Below are 14,328 nucleotides of genomic sequence, written 5' to 3' on the forward strand. Positions count from 1 at the left end.
ATCCTAAACTTACTACTTTTGGTATTCACAGAAGACATTTAGTAGCAGTAAAGTTAGGACTCCTAACTTTACTACTACTAAACTGAGACAAAATCCTAACTTTACGACTTTCTTTATTCACAAAAGGCATTTAGTTGTAGTAAAGTTAGGAGTCCTAACTTTACTACTACTAAATGCCTTCTGTGAATACCAAAAGTAGTAAGTTTAGGATTTTATCTCAGATTAGTTCTGTGAATCGGCCCCATTGTTAACATTGGCACTTACCTTAGAACCGTTAGCACACTTCATCATTAACAACGACATGATAAAGGGGCTTGCTTTAGGAGGGGATTAATTTAAAGTTACTATGTTCACAGTTGAAATTGCCAATCAAAGTTTCTCCAAATCTGTGGTATTAAGTGAACCTCGGGCTGAATACATTGGCTAGAGATAAACACGCCATTCAAGTATGCTAAGCACATGATCCACAACTGGGTATATCAGCAGTTCTAAAGAAGACCATTAAATTAAAATTCATTGCACTTAAATGTGTAGGATCGCACTAAAAATAGCACAAAGGTCTCAAATTCTTTATGTGTTTAATTGATTTAAGGAGGACATACATAACGTACAAAGTATTTGTCACAACTACATCAGGATGATGATAATGTGTGGAAATCTGGTTTCAGTGAATATTGATCATTTGCGCATCATCACCAAGAATAAGTGTTTTCATATATTCTGATCGTATTAAAATCTTTGTTTCCATCACACTTCAGAATTACAAAAAAAGTGCTTCATATTTGCTTTCTGAACTGCCAAGTGTGTTTAGTTCATTTACAGGCACTTACATGTTGTTGTATGTTACATAAAAAGGACATTTTACTGTTTTTCACACTCTCTGTACCCAAGCAAGACTGTAACATAATTCACTTATTTTCTTTCTCTGACTGTAATGTGAGAAGAGTTTGTAAACACCAATTCCCATGTTAAAAAAAAACATATGCAGTAATTTGTCAGAAGGCGTAGTCTGACATTTTACCTATGTCATTTAAGGCCAGCAAATGTGACAAGATAAATATAGAATTTAAAGGCATCTTTAGTTATTGGTTGGACTTTCACAACCCACCAAAAATAGTATTGTGCGACCCACAGTTGGAAAACACTGTTCTAATACTATCAGGCGACATCAGATAACTGACAGAGTGGCTGAAGGAAGACAAAGAAAAGAAAAAGAACAATGTTGGGATACATTACCTGTCTTTTCACTGGTCTCTGCAACACTGAGGGTATGACACTTGATAGGCAAGGAAATGGGGCTCACAACTTCTATATTCATACCCTATTAGGTATTCCGTATTTGACTCCATGGTTAGGGCTGAAATGTTTTCTTAGAAAGAATGTGGATGCCTCAAACTGAGCAATACATCCCACAATGAAATGATCAAGTCCTTCATCGGTGTTAAATAGATTTTTAGGCTCTCTGAAGTGTTTTAATTATCTCCACTTTAATTATCTCCACTTTAGGCTGTGTTGCACCACCAGTAAGACAGGGAGAAACAAGGAACCTAGCACCACTTGAGAAAGAGTGGCAGGACAAATCAGCACGACACAAGTTATAGCATGCTTCTATAAAATGAAAACCACACATACCACAGATGGCTCTACCAGAAGGCTTGTGAAAGAGGACTGAGAATACAATTAGATGACAACCAGTGGGTGATGTTGGGTGCAGCTTGTTGTTGTAACCTGTGTTGTATTTATCTGGTTACTTACTCCCTATCTGCTCAGCCAGTGTGAATGTGATGCATGAAATGTTGGTGTGAGAGTCTTGCATGGAATGTTTGGGTTCCTGATGCTTGCCTGGATGAGCGTGGTGTCTCAGTGCCACCTTGTGTGCTGTCGCTGTTGGTTCCCATGCATAACGTTACTGGGTATTTATCTTTGAAAAGCGGATTGAGTATTTCTATTCACAAGCGAGACACCTGTTGTGGCACACTCACACTGTGGCCATAAAATGCCTGGTAGTAACTGCTAGTATGCCATGGCATGGGTTATTAACATTTAACCTTGGGGAGCCTGCACAGGAGGCTGGGAAAGAGATATAAGACCCGGGCTGCGGGATAATGGTATTCTTGACTTGGACGCAGACTTGTAGTGCTTCACATGGAACATGAATAAAACGTGCATCTGCTGTACCTCCTCATTTAGTGTCTTCTCTGCGGGGTATCCTTTCTTGTGCCTGTGGGACCTACCTTACAGGTGACATTTGGCAAATAAACAACTAAATTAACTAGAGATACTCCCAAGGCGGGATACAGTATGAGATACTGTACCATTGGCATTGCATTCCAAAGCGCCACCATGCTATCATTGGCACACAGTTAAATTTGTGGTGGAGGGAATGTGGAGAGAATGGGTGCATCTCCCAGGGATTGTTATTGGGTTCTTCTCCGAGTTCTGGCAAAACAAACTTGCAACAATTCAAGACGAGACAAGTACAAGGCATCTGGTGGCTATAAAAAGGATTTTGACCTTATGGGGTAATGGGCAAGTGTCCACAGCTGAAAAGTGGATGCATATGGACTATGTTGGAAAATTAGAAGTTAGGGAGCAGTGCTACGGATAATGACAAAACGCTCCAGAAAACAGATGCACAACACTTGACATCTAGCATGAGTACTTAGAGAGTTAGATTGGCGTAAAAGACTATGAACACTCAATATACCAGAAAACAGGCCAAGAAGAGCTAAACCAACATGAATAGAACATGTTATTCGGCCTTATTATGAGTTTGAAGGTGTGGGAGTGGGTCCGTCCTGCTCCGGCACCACCAAACCCTTGGTTGAACCACCTGCCAGGTTAGATGTTTTCTCCTGCCTGGTGGGCGGTTCTTAGGTATTCCCACTGGGGTGCCTTTACTATAGACAGTGCAGGTACTGGGGTGCATTGACACAGGGGGGCACAACAATTGCCCACAACATGTGCCTCCCTGCATGCACCACATGGCTCAGAGGTATAAGGTTTCCTCACCGCCTCACTTTTCATGGTGGTCGCAAAGTGTGGCGGGGAGGAAACTCGTAATATACTTGGCGGGCTGGAGCAGCCCCGCCAAGCATATTATGGCCTCAAGACTGCCACGCCACACCCTGGTCGTAATAGGGCGGTCAGAATACCGCCACCACCCCGCGAGTCTGGTGGTTCGTGGACTGCCAGACTTGTAATAAGGCCCATTTTCACTTGCAAGGTAAGGACTTGGAAGTAGACAATGTGAACGAAAAACGTGGAAAGAAGCAATGTTGAAAACGAAAGATGGGAGCTTAAATGGTAACTCTGATACAAGGTGAATCCTTATATTGTTAGGAAGACAAAGGTGACAGAATTTACACATGTACCTGATGTACCTCATTTAGCTAGATTTGCAGTACACAAATATCACATAGGTAATGTCTACCTTCCTTGAGGTAAAATGTTTTCAAAGCACTCTTTTTGCATCATATCTGCGAATTTCATTCTTGGATGTTCAACCACAATTGCACTGAAGGCAGATCTGTGTGCTCACTGGAATCTTCCCTATAGCAAAGGATTCCCTTACTGAAGGACGCCAGACTCTCACGCACTTGGTGTGGGATGCTTCATCAACAAGTCTACTCCGAGCTGTGGACTTATATTCACAGAGCGCTCTGCCTAGGAGGGGAGATCCCAGTATGCTTGTTGAGGTCCTTAGAAAAAGAGCTCGTTTTCAAGTGAAGATCTAGCACTGCATCCTGCTGGGATGCTAACATTGTGTATTGGAATGTTGTTTTATTAACTCCTCCCTACCACAAGACTGAAAATCAAGTGACACCAGTCCCGATTCCGAGTTTGTCGCAATCGAGGTGCTTTATCGCAACTCATAAAGATGCCGCAAGGTTTTTTAATTAGTGGGTGGGATAAATAACATCTATCATGAGTTTTAGGGGAATAAAATTCGGGTTTTGGTCCTTATTGAATCAACATCTGCATGGTAAATTAAATGATGTATGCTTTTCCCGTTAAATTCCGACAGGTTTGACCTTTCGAAATTCCACAAAGGGGGAGGGGGGGGGGAGATATTTAACGCACATAGCGATTTGCAATCAAATGTGTTATTTTAACGTTTACATTTGCTTATAAAATTCGTTGCACGCTTTATCCTGACATGCACATGCCTGAACAAACACTGCACTGTTCGTAGCTAAATACCTCACAATCGGAACATTAAATTCTACCGCTGTTAATGTGTATTTCTTCACTGTGACTTGTTCACGGCCTTATGCTGTCGGGCACAGCGCAGGCATGTACTGACCTTGGCTGGTGAGGATGGCCCAGCTGGTTTTCCGCTTAGCGGGGGGTTCCTCTACTCTCGGGAGTACTCTTTTCGTCCCGACTCTGCCACGATTGCTCCCGTGATCCGCCACAGTGCTCCTAGCACTGGTGGGCACGCTTTCTCCCTCTAAAGTATCCATATACTTGTCGTAGGTGATCGTCCTAAAACTGTCGAGATTTGATATTGACCTATTTCTTTCCCGCAGTTGTGGTTCCCACGCTGGACCTGGGACTCAGACTGGCCACAACTGTGAAATCCGTTCAGCCACACTTGCTCGACAGAGCCAATGTGTGCTCGGTGGGGGATGGTAGCGTTGCACCAACATTTTCTATTTTTAAATCGGAGAAAAGAATCCACTCAGCTGCAGCGCGAGGAATTTTTAACGACTCCCGCAATTCAAATTAAACTAGAGTGTATTTTTTTTAATACAGAACACAAAATATTAAGAACACTTTTCCTTTCAGAGCTGCTTTTAGTAACCACGGCCACAACAACGTATATATATTCCGAAAAGTAGTGGTTCAAGTGGGAGCTCGACTGGCAACAGTGATTCTTCCGTTGCTGGGGGCCGGTTCTGAGAACTGCTCGAACACGCTCGTTTGTTGTCTGCGCACCTGGCGGGCGGCCAGGGTTCTGCTGCATAACCCCATGCATCCACTGCACAGCCACTTATGGCGAAATGCAGAAGTGAAGCTGGCGCTTGACTGAAGGGAAGCAGTTTTGTAATTGAGGCATGCTATTAAAAAATTTGAGAATGCCAAACAAAACACACATTTAAAAATTATAAAAGTATGGTGTAAGAAGATTGGTGATATATTTTTTTTTCTCCTCTCGTTTTTCCTACAGTAGAATTCTGATGAGAGTTCTTTTCTGAAGGCCTGATTTAGGCTTTATTTAAGAGTCAATGGTTAGTTGTATTGGTGGTTTTAATACACATTACGCATTTTGGTTTCTGTGTGTGCCACTTACCTTTCCTCCATTTCTATTGGCTGTAGTATATTTTCCTGCATTTACCAATGCTTGTTCCTCGTTCGCGTCTCTTATCATTTATAAATTGTGTTAACCAGGGGGCATATGTATCAACATCACCATTTGCGATTCTCAAATAGCGATTTTTAAAGAATCGCTATTTGAGAATTGCAAAACGGGATGTATTTAAAAAATTGCAAACTTTTTGCGATTTCTTAAAATTCCTTAATTGCGATTAGCAAATTGCGAAATCGCAATTAAGGAATATCTGCCCATTCATTCCTATGGGCCAGGAGACCCTTAGGACTGAATGGGAAGTAATTCTCAAATAGCGAATCGCAATTTGCTAATCGCAATTTGAGAATAATTTCAAAGGTGCAAGGGTGTCATGATGACACCCTGATGCACCCTTGAAATTAGCATGTGTGTGCATATGGCGCACATACATGCCCTAAGGGCATGTATGAGCGCCACGTGGCACTTTGTAAAATTAAAAAAAGTGCTTTTTGAAAGGAAATCGCAAATTACCACCAACTGGAAGTTGGTGGTAATTTGCGATTTCTTAAGGATAATTCGCACAACTTGGGTGCTTTTTACATATCATTTAAGAAATCGCAATTTGCGATTTCTTAAATGCTTACGCAAAATTAAGAAATCGCTAAATTAGCAATTCCTTAATTTTGCGATGGGATTTGCCTCATACATCCCGATTACCGATTTTTTAATCGCAAACGCTGTTATTTTGCGAATCGCAGCGTTTGCGATTAAAAAATCGTTTGATACATATGCCCCCAGGTCCACAGCATTAGGCGCTCTGCAATGATTATAGAGAAAGTGGTGATAAATGTGTATTATACTCGGTGCTCAAGACACGCCTTTTTCACATGTGTACGGGAGTACTCTCCAATTTATTCTACTTTGTTGCTACGAAAGATTCCGCGACATGGATTCAATTTATTTTTAGACTACACACATGCCGTTTAGACACTGGTTTTCCAACGCTGCTCAGCCATATTATTTATTCTCATCCATTAGTTGTGAGTGGCTATTCATTACAGCCCTGATGAAGTGATGGTACTACTTACCTAATGACGAAACACGTGTTGGCTGATTTTTCCATGACGGATACACATCTCCATTATTATTTGAAGCTTTTTCGTTGTTTGTATAGAAATCTACATCTGATTGGAAGAACTGCTGGGAATGTCTACCCATTGACTCACACATGGATTAAAGTGGACTTACTACTTATCTACCTTGTTTGGACATTGATGCTTCTCTTATCAGTTTCCCGCCACCGAAATACTGTTAACATCTGCTCTGGTGGAACTATATTTTCATAAAGTTTTGCTTTTTACTATTGCAGCATATTTATATAACAATTTATCAACCGAAGACATTAAGTGATTTGCATAGAATCACATGATGTTTAGCGGCTGCCCTGCAGAGACTGGAACCGGGATCCCCAGCTCTAGAGTCAGCAGCTCTGGTCACTGTGCCATACCCTCTCCACTCCCGTGTTATCTGTCAGGGAGCTCTTTTCTTCTCCCAGACAATGATTGATGTAAACATCTCTTTATTCATTACATAGGTGAAAATGATGCATTACCAACGCTTGTTTCTTTTTCACTCCCCCACGTTGTCCATGTTTCTCACTCCCACCCACTCCTAACTCATATAAAACTTTCTGCATCCCGGGTTCTCTGCTTTTTTGTTTTATTTAATTTCCTAACATCCTTTGTTGCTACCCTCCCGATACCGGTTGCACTGACTTCTCCACAACTTGCTCCCCTACCCGCTCCTCCTTGGTCCTCCACCCCACTCGGCATGGCCCTTTAAACATAAAAGGATTAAAAAAAATTTTGGAGAGTTTGGCAGCAGGCATTTGCTGCTGGCCTCTGTTTTTAAAAAGCCCTTTGGCACATGTTTACATTCATTTATCAAAGTGTATTGCTTCAGGTGGTGTCCACCATCTTGAAACAGTAAATAAAATATCAACAAGATGACAGCCTGTTCTGCATGGTGATGTAATTGCGGACATACACCCTCATGCTGGCCCGCCATAGCTTCATGACACATACATGTGTGTAAACACAATTGCACTCTTTTTTCATGTTTTTTTTTTGCGGAAGTTGCATAACTTTGGTACACATATTTCTTTTTGCAGATGCTGAACAGCATAGACTAAAAACATTGCCAAATCCAACAGGTCGAACGTGTGAGACCTGTTGGATTTGTTAATGCTTATTTAGAGGTAGGTAGAGAATATCTGAACGTTCCTGTGATCTGTGGCTTCTATGTCAGTCGTTTAGATTTCTGAGAGGAGACAAACATTCTTCCACTTCAATTTGACGATATTGTCTCACATCACTAGCCAAAATTGGTCCAACTGAAATTCCTCTTTATTGTTTATTGAGCCTTTCGCTTAGAAGGGGCCTTTTATTTTCCCCCATAACAAGCACATCATACTTCTAGTCTGCGGTTACGAAGCTACTCTGTGCGCCCAGTTGAAATAATACCAGAAATGGAGGTCCTGCTTCCTTGTACTTTCGTCTCCACTCTGGCTTTAGTCCATGAAATCATTGGAGACATGAGGATCACTTGGTCATTCACAAAATAGTCAACGTTTTATTATTCATATCATGGCTCTGTAATGCTCATAATTCCTGCTATCCTGTAACTATGTGATGACCTGCTGCACTCCTAGCCACCCTAGCCACCCTAGTCAGCCTACTTTACTCAAAAATGTCCCAGTCCCTAGCCCCAAGAGATTGTTTTCTTGGATGACTTGCAGCTGTTTGTGTCTTAATTTGAGATCCCGGTGTACTGCGTTATTGAAGTCCCTTTAGCACCTCTGAAATAATGTTCTCATCGCCTAACTGGAGTTCCACCGTGAATCCACAGACTGTGACCTGTTGGAGGACCTCATGTGGTGCTGGATTATATCTCCCAAGGATGTACATGTTGATAGCGATGTGTAACATGGTTAGGGTAGAGCATGATTACTAGTTCCCACTGTAGAATATTACTACTTTTGTTTGTCTTTGTAATCCAGGTTTCAGATATGATTAATTTGTGCCTTCTGATTGTTTTCTACTGTATCTACACAAAGATTAGCCCTCACTGGAATTCTGGTCAGATGTTAATACCCCCTATCCTTCCTGGATAGACTATGGAACAAGATCTTTGGGCCACTTACAATTTTGAAGACACCTTTCTACTTGGTGTGATGGAGAGATTAATTTAAACAATATACTTCCATGAGAGATACGGAAGAAGAATCATGTTCAGAGGTATCTTGGCAGGCCTGATATCTCTGTTGCAAGAGTAAAAGAAGGACCTTTCCCTGTGTGGAAGAGTCACTTGTGTGCATATCACATCAACTACATATGGCCAGGAGCAGGAGCGACCAAAACTCTGCAGTAGCGGGATATCCAGTTTCGACACCTATTTTGACATATATTTCGAGTGTGGGGAAGCTTATTTCTGTCGGACAGTGGTTGCATGGTCTAAACTATGGCCACTCCCATCCCAAATGCCATATCGAAGTCAGATAACCAGGTACTGGTCACACTGTAGCCAGTTTGAGAGAATAAACAACACTAAGACAAATATTATCTAAACAGGAACACAAGACCCCCTCATATGCTTGTTGGCCATGTTGAGGCCTATTGGAGAGGATCAGTTGAGTCCCAAGGTGCAGCAACTTTAGGTTGCTAATATTTGTGGTTAATATTCATTAGTTTTGCAGCAGCTAACATGTGGCCTATTGACTACATTGGAATCTGGTGTGGTCTTTGTACAACAGTCGTAGAGGTTCAGCAAAGGCAGTGGGAAGGAAGATGATCTGGAGGGATAAAGAGTTGTTGAGTTCTGAATCCTTTGACAAAAGGAGAGGGTCAGTAATACTAATTGCAACAATTAAGGCACAAAGGTTTGAAACAAACTGGGTCAGCACTCATCTGTTATCATACACAGTTGCTAAGGTTAACAGTAATACGTAAAGATCAAATAGTTGAACATTAACATGGCGTCTTCTAAATGAATGAAGTAGATCATATCCTTCCTTTATTCTTTTATTCTTTTGTTCATGATTCTCTTTGTTAAAAACACAACACAGAATTCATAGTCGACGGGGCATGTTTCTTCCCAACGGGACGTCTTCAAGGCTGTTGTGTATTTAGATAGTCCACATAAGCGTTGTGCAGCAGTTTAAAAAAATGCTTTTTCAAGACGAATCTGCATACAAGAAAAACACGACTACTGTATGTCAAGAATATTGAAGTATAGGTAGGTATTGAGGATGAGTAAAGTGTCACTCAGTGTCGCGAATTCAAGTCTGGCATCGGGAAATAAGTCAGAAGGCACAAAGGTTTGGTAATGATGGCTGTGGAGTCCCACACTCAGCTAGATAGTCCTACTGCCCAGAGTAGAAGTATACTGATTTTGACAAAATGACACTCAACCATAGACGGGTAATAGGAAGCCTGGGAAAGGAATTCCGTGCCTCTATTACTAAACCTATCGCCCCAGCTTTGGATATCTATGCTGTAAAGGCGGTAGGCAGTGCCCTTTATGGCACAGAATTATGGGGCTTCTGTTGCGTAGATACCCTAGTGACCAACAAAAACAAGTTTTTTAGAGACCTTCTATCACTCCCGAGGGGCACCCCGACTAGTCCTCTATTGAGCGACCTTGGTAGGCGCTCTATTAGAGACCTAGCCACCCTTCGTCCTTTGTTACACTGGGCGCGGCTGTGGCGCACCCCCGAGCTCTCTAATTATGCTGATGGCCTCAGGGAGGTCATGAACTTACAAGGAGCTCACAAGATTGAGTGGTTGACAAACATTAAAAAGCTCTTGGTCGCAACAGGTCTCGCATTTGACCGGGTTCTGGGGACACCGATGCCGAAGGATGCAATCAAAAGAGCATATTGGGCATGGGTTGATGCCCGGAACCATAGTGACCCCAACCATGGTAGGCTTACAGAGGCATTTCGTCAACACAAGCTTGTCCCTTTTTTAGAACCATATCTGGACTTTATTTCCAAGCCCAAAGACAGAACGCTTTTTGTCCAGTTCAGGTTCGGGACTCTCCCCCTCCGCGAAAGCACCAGTAAGTGGAATCCCCCGCATAAGACCCTCCTGGATTGCCCCACCTGCCCAGGCGTTGCTGAAAACATTTCCCATTTTCTTTTTGTTTGCCCAGCTTATGCGTCCCCAAGAATGAAATGGCTTAGGCCCGTTTGCCTGCAGCTGGGGACAAGGGACTGTTTTACCGCCCTGAGAATCCTTAAATCGACAACAAATACTACTATAATTTGCGGGGCGGCCAAATTTTTAGGATGGGCATGGCTGATCAGGCAGAGGCTGATTAGCTCCAGTTAATCTTTCTTTTACATCAAAGCTGCTAAGTTTAATTCATTTCTTAATTATTTATTGTGTATTATGCATTCAGATCCTTTTTACGACATGTTTTTAAATGTATCGTTTTTATGCAACTGTGTCTTTATAGTATTGTGCTTTTATGACATTACATGTCGAAATAAAGCTTGATTGATTGATTGATTGATTTTGAACTCACTTTGAAATTTCTTAGTACTATCAAATGATATTCCTGTAGTGGCGGGTTGGTATTTCAGAACTCTCGCTGAGCACTGTGGCAGTGTTGGTATCCCGTTGAAATTAGCATCAAATGTCCCAGACTGGAAGGCCCAATGGATACACACTGGTCATCTACAAAGTGCATAGAGTCAAGTTGGCATCTAAATTGCACCATGTCTGCACATCCTTTGCTAAGTTGGGTATAATACAGATAACACCAATGTGTACCCTGAATATTGAAACCAAAATATCAGTGGAACAAGATGTTGAGAACAAAATATCGAAAAAAAATATTGACAGGTAAGTCTAGATTTTCGATACCTAACTCCACATAAATGTACCTGCGTGGAACAAATATCTTCAAGGTATGTAGATGTAAAGTTAGGATTAGTAAATCCATACTTCCCTATATGGACTTACCTTTTGATATTTTGTCCTTGATATTCTGTCGTAGATACTCTTGTATCTCAAAATTGACGGGGTCAGTGTTCAGTAGTACAACCATAACACTTGCAGAAATTATGAAAACAGTGCTCTCCAAGCCCGAAAAGGAGCATCAAAGCCCTGCCTATTACCAACCAATCTTGCTGGTAATGCAAGATGCAAGGTTTATGAGAAACTCTTGGAGAAGACTCACTAAAGTTATGTATATGATAATACACCTGCACCAGGTAGAATTTATGGAAGGTAGAATTTGTTTTTTCATAGTGCTTAACCCATTTGGTGCGGACGATGACCCGTTGACATCCTCCGCACTACCTTTGCATTGCAGAAGACATCAATGGGTCGTCCTCCTGGGTTGGTCGTGGGGTAAGCTCCACTAGAGCCATCACCACATGTTGGCTTCATGGAAGCTGATGCAAAATTGCTTCTGCGTCAGCCCCAACCCTTCACCCCACCGATCAGTGACATCAGCGTGCCACATGGTGCTCTGATGTCACTGATGCCACTGGACGGCGCAAGGAGGAGCAGATAAGGAGCAGCCCTGTGCACCCAGTGGGGTTTTGCCCCCCCACAGCATGCCTATGGCAATTTGAAAGAGCTATTGCTGGAAAGAGGAGAGGCTCCCCTTTGCAGCGATCGCTTTTTCAAATTGATCCCTGCTCTTGGATGCACCGCAAACCATGAGCAGGGGCCACCAGACACTAGGGAATATTATTTTAGATGCTAGGGGTCGGCCTCCCGGCTCTGGTCCACCCCACAGTGTGCATAAAATTAAATATTTATGTTTTCCCTCCTTTGAAAGGGCTGATTACCCCCGAGCGAGGGAGCGATTGCCCAACCCAGGGAAGGGAAAAATTGGTGCCCATTTTGTTTTGTAGCTTTGCCCTGTCCAGGGCTTTTTTAGGTTTCCTGGACAGCACAAAAAAATGTAAAGGCATTGTTGGGAAGAGGATAGCTGCCCGTTACCAGCGATGTCTTGTTGAAACAGATTCCTGCACATGGATCACAACTGGACTGCGATCCATGAGCGGGGATATCAGTAGACACCAGGAATGATAGTTCTGAATGTAAAGGGGTCTGCCCCCCACCCCTGGTGGACCCCCAAGGGCATAAAATATTATATTTATGTTTTCCCTTCCTTGTGGAGGCGATCAGCCCCCAAGAAGGGGGGTACAATGTCCCCCCTCAGGGTAGGGAAACATTTGGAGCAGTGTTTTCACTTACCTATAGGGGCTGATAACCCACGAGGGGGGACGCGAGTGGCCCCGAGGAAAGTGAAAAATTGGTGCCCACTTTGCTTTGGATTTGTGTGCTGCCTGGGACCTTTCCAGCTTTCCTGGTCAGCATAAAACGTGTAAAGGCATTGTAGGGAAGGGGAGAACTTTCTCTTTCAGGCGATGCCTTCTTGGAACAGAACCCTGCACGTGGATCACAACTGGATTGCAATCCATGAGCAGGGATATCATTACATACTAGGGGAGATAATTTTGAATGTGGAGGGGGGATGTTAACCCACCACCAATGATCGACCCTCAAAGGAGGATAAAAGACATTATTTTTGTTTCTCTTCCTTAGGGGGCAATCGGCCGCAAGGGGGGGGGGGGGGGGGAATGATTGCCCCCCCACCCCCAGGTCCATGAAAAATTGCTGTCAATTTTAATTTTTAGTTTTGTGCAGCCCAGAGGCTTTCCTGGGCAGCACAAAAGCTGTAAAGGCGTTGTTGGGAAGTGAAGAGTTTACCTTTTCCAGTCATGCCTTATTAACTCAGATCACTTCTCGTGGATCACGAATGGACTGTAATCCATGAGCAAGGATTCCACTAGACAACAGAGAAGTCTTACTTTGTGTAGGGGTCCCCCCTCTCCCCGGGCATGGTTGAACACCCCTCTGTATATTTATGTTTTCCCTTCCCTGGGGACATACTGGCCCCCAAAGTGGGGCATGAACGTCCCCCCAGAGAAGAGAAGATGTAGCAAAAGTTTTTGTCCAGGTGTGATGGAACTTTTCTTGTGCTCCCCGGGCAACAAAAATTGCTCTGGAATCTCTGCACTCACAGGTCGACCTTGCAGGTATCAATATATTATATTTGGCTGTTTTCCCTTCCATAGGGAGCGGATTGGGCCCTCCAGGGAGGAGGGATCAACCTGCTAAGAAAGGAAAAATATGACTACTTTTTATATGTATATGTACTCAGTGTTTTTGGCAGCCATTTCTTTTGTACTGCTCCTTGGGGGGTTTAGGTGCCCTTGCCCCAGGCAGCAGTTCAGCCAGTGATTAGTGCGACATTTACATTTTATTTCCACCAAGCGAAGTTTAGTCCATGGGGTGGTGGAGAGCCCACTTCAGCCAGTGATCAGTAATTCAGCCAATCATTTTAGGGTGGTCACAGTATTTTAGAAGGCCATGGTGGGTGGACCGGTGCATTGCCCTATGCTGTGGTGGGTGGCACCAAAATGTGTATGGCTGAATAACTGAGCAGTGGCTGAAGTGTTTTCAGCCACGCTAGGTTGTCACGTGGCCGATGGGGACATTGTCGACATCACTAAGTTAGCATGGCTCGTGCAAACATGATGCTGCTTTTGCGCACGTTACTACAAAACTTTATTTTAGCAAGACTCTGTTTATGCCTTACACATGAGAACTGTTTGCTGTGTTAGTTCTCTGCCTGTTCCTGGACTTTAATCTGAACATTGTGAGCAAGGTCGATGTGAATTTGTAGAGTGCGCGGCTGCCCGAGGGCTTCCCAGCGCTAAAGAGTACTGTTTACAAGCTCTTATCCATAGGGCGTCTACAAGGGAAACAGCAAAGTTTCGAGATGTTTCCTGAAAACGGTTTAGTTGGGTAGAATTCTTATTTTATATGGGAGGTGTTAGACCTGTCAGCCCTTTGGGTGGTCCCTCCTCATCATTATTTATTTTGTCCCACTTTTGCCTCAAACCCTGTTTGAATTTTTCTTTTTGGGAACCACCAGACTTTTTCGTGTTG

General features: G+C 43.1%; 1 protein-coding gene across 2 annotated transcripts in view; it reads right to left on the bottom strand.

Annotated features, from left to right (window-relative positions):
• The window catches only part of ASB5 (ankyrin repeat and SOCS box containing 5), a 576,687-nt gene that overhangs the window by 281,965 nt on the left and 280,394 nt on the right, over positions 1 to 14,328 (bottom strand). The window contains exon 1 of one of the 2 annotated variants that reach the window (XM_085641862.1): positions 4,307 to 4,617. The exons of the other annotated variant lie outside the window; for it this stretch is intronic. Within the exon in view, the coding sequence (XP_085497988.1) occupies positions 4,307 to 4,466 (160 nt within the window). The 5' untranslated portion in view covers positions 4,467 to 4,617. Of the gene's footprint in view, positions 1 to 4,306; positions 4,618 to 14,328 lie in introns of those variants that run through there. 2 annotated transcript variants of the gene reach the window in all.

This window comes from Triturus cristatus, chromosome 2_2, assembly GCF_964204655.1.
Source record: "Triturus cristatus chromosome 2_2, aTriCri1.1, whole genome shotgun sequence".
Taxonomy (NCBI): Eukaryota; Metazoa; Chordata; class Amphibia; order Caudata; family Salamandridae; genus Triturus; species Triturus cristatus.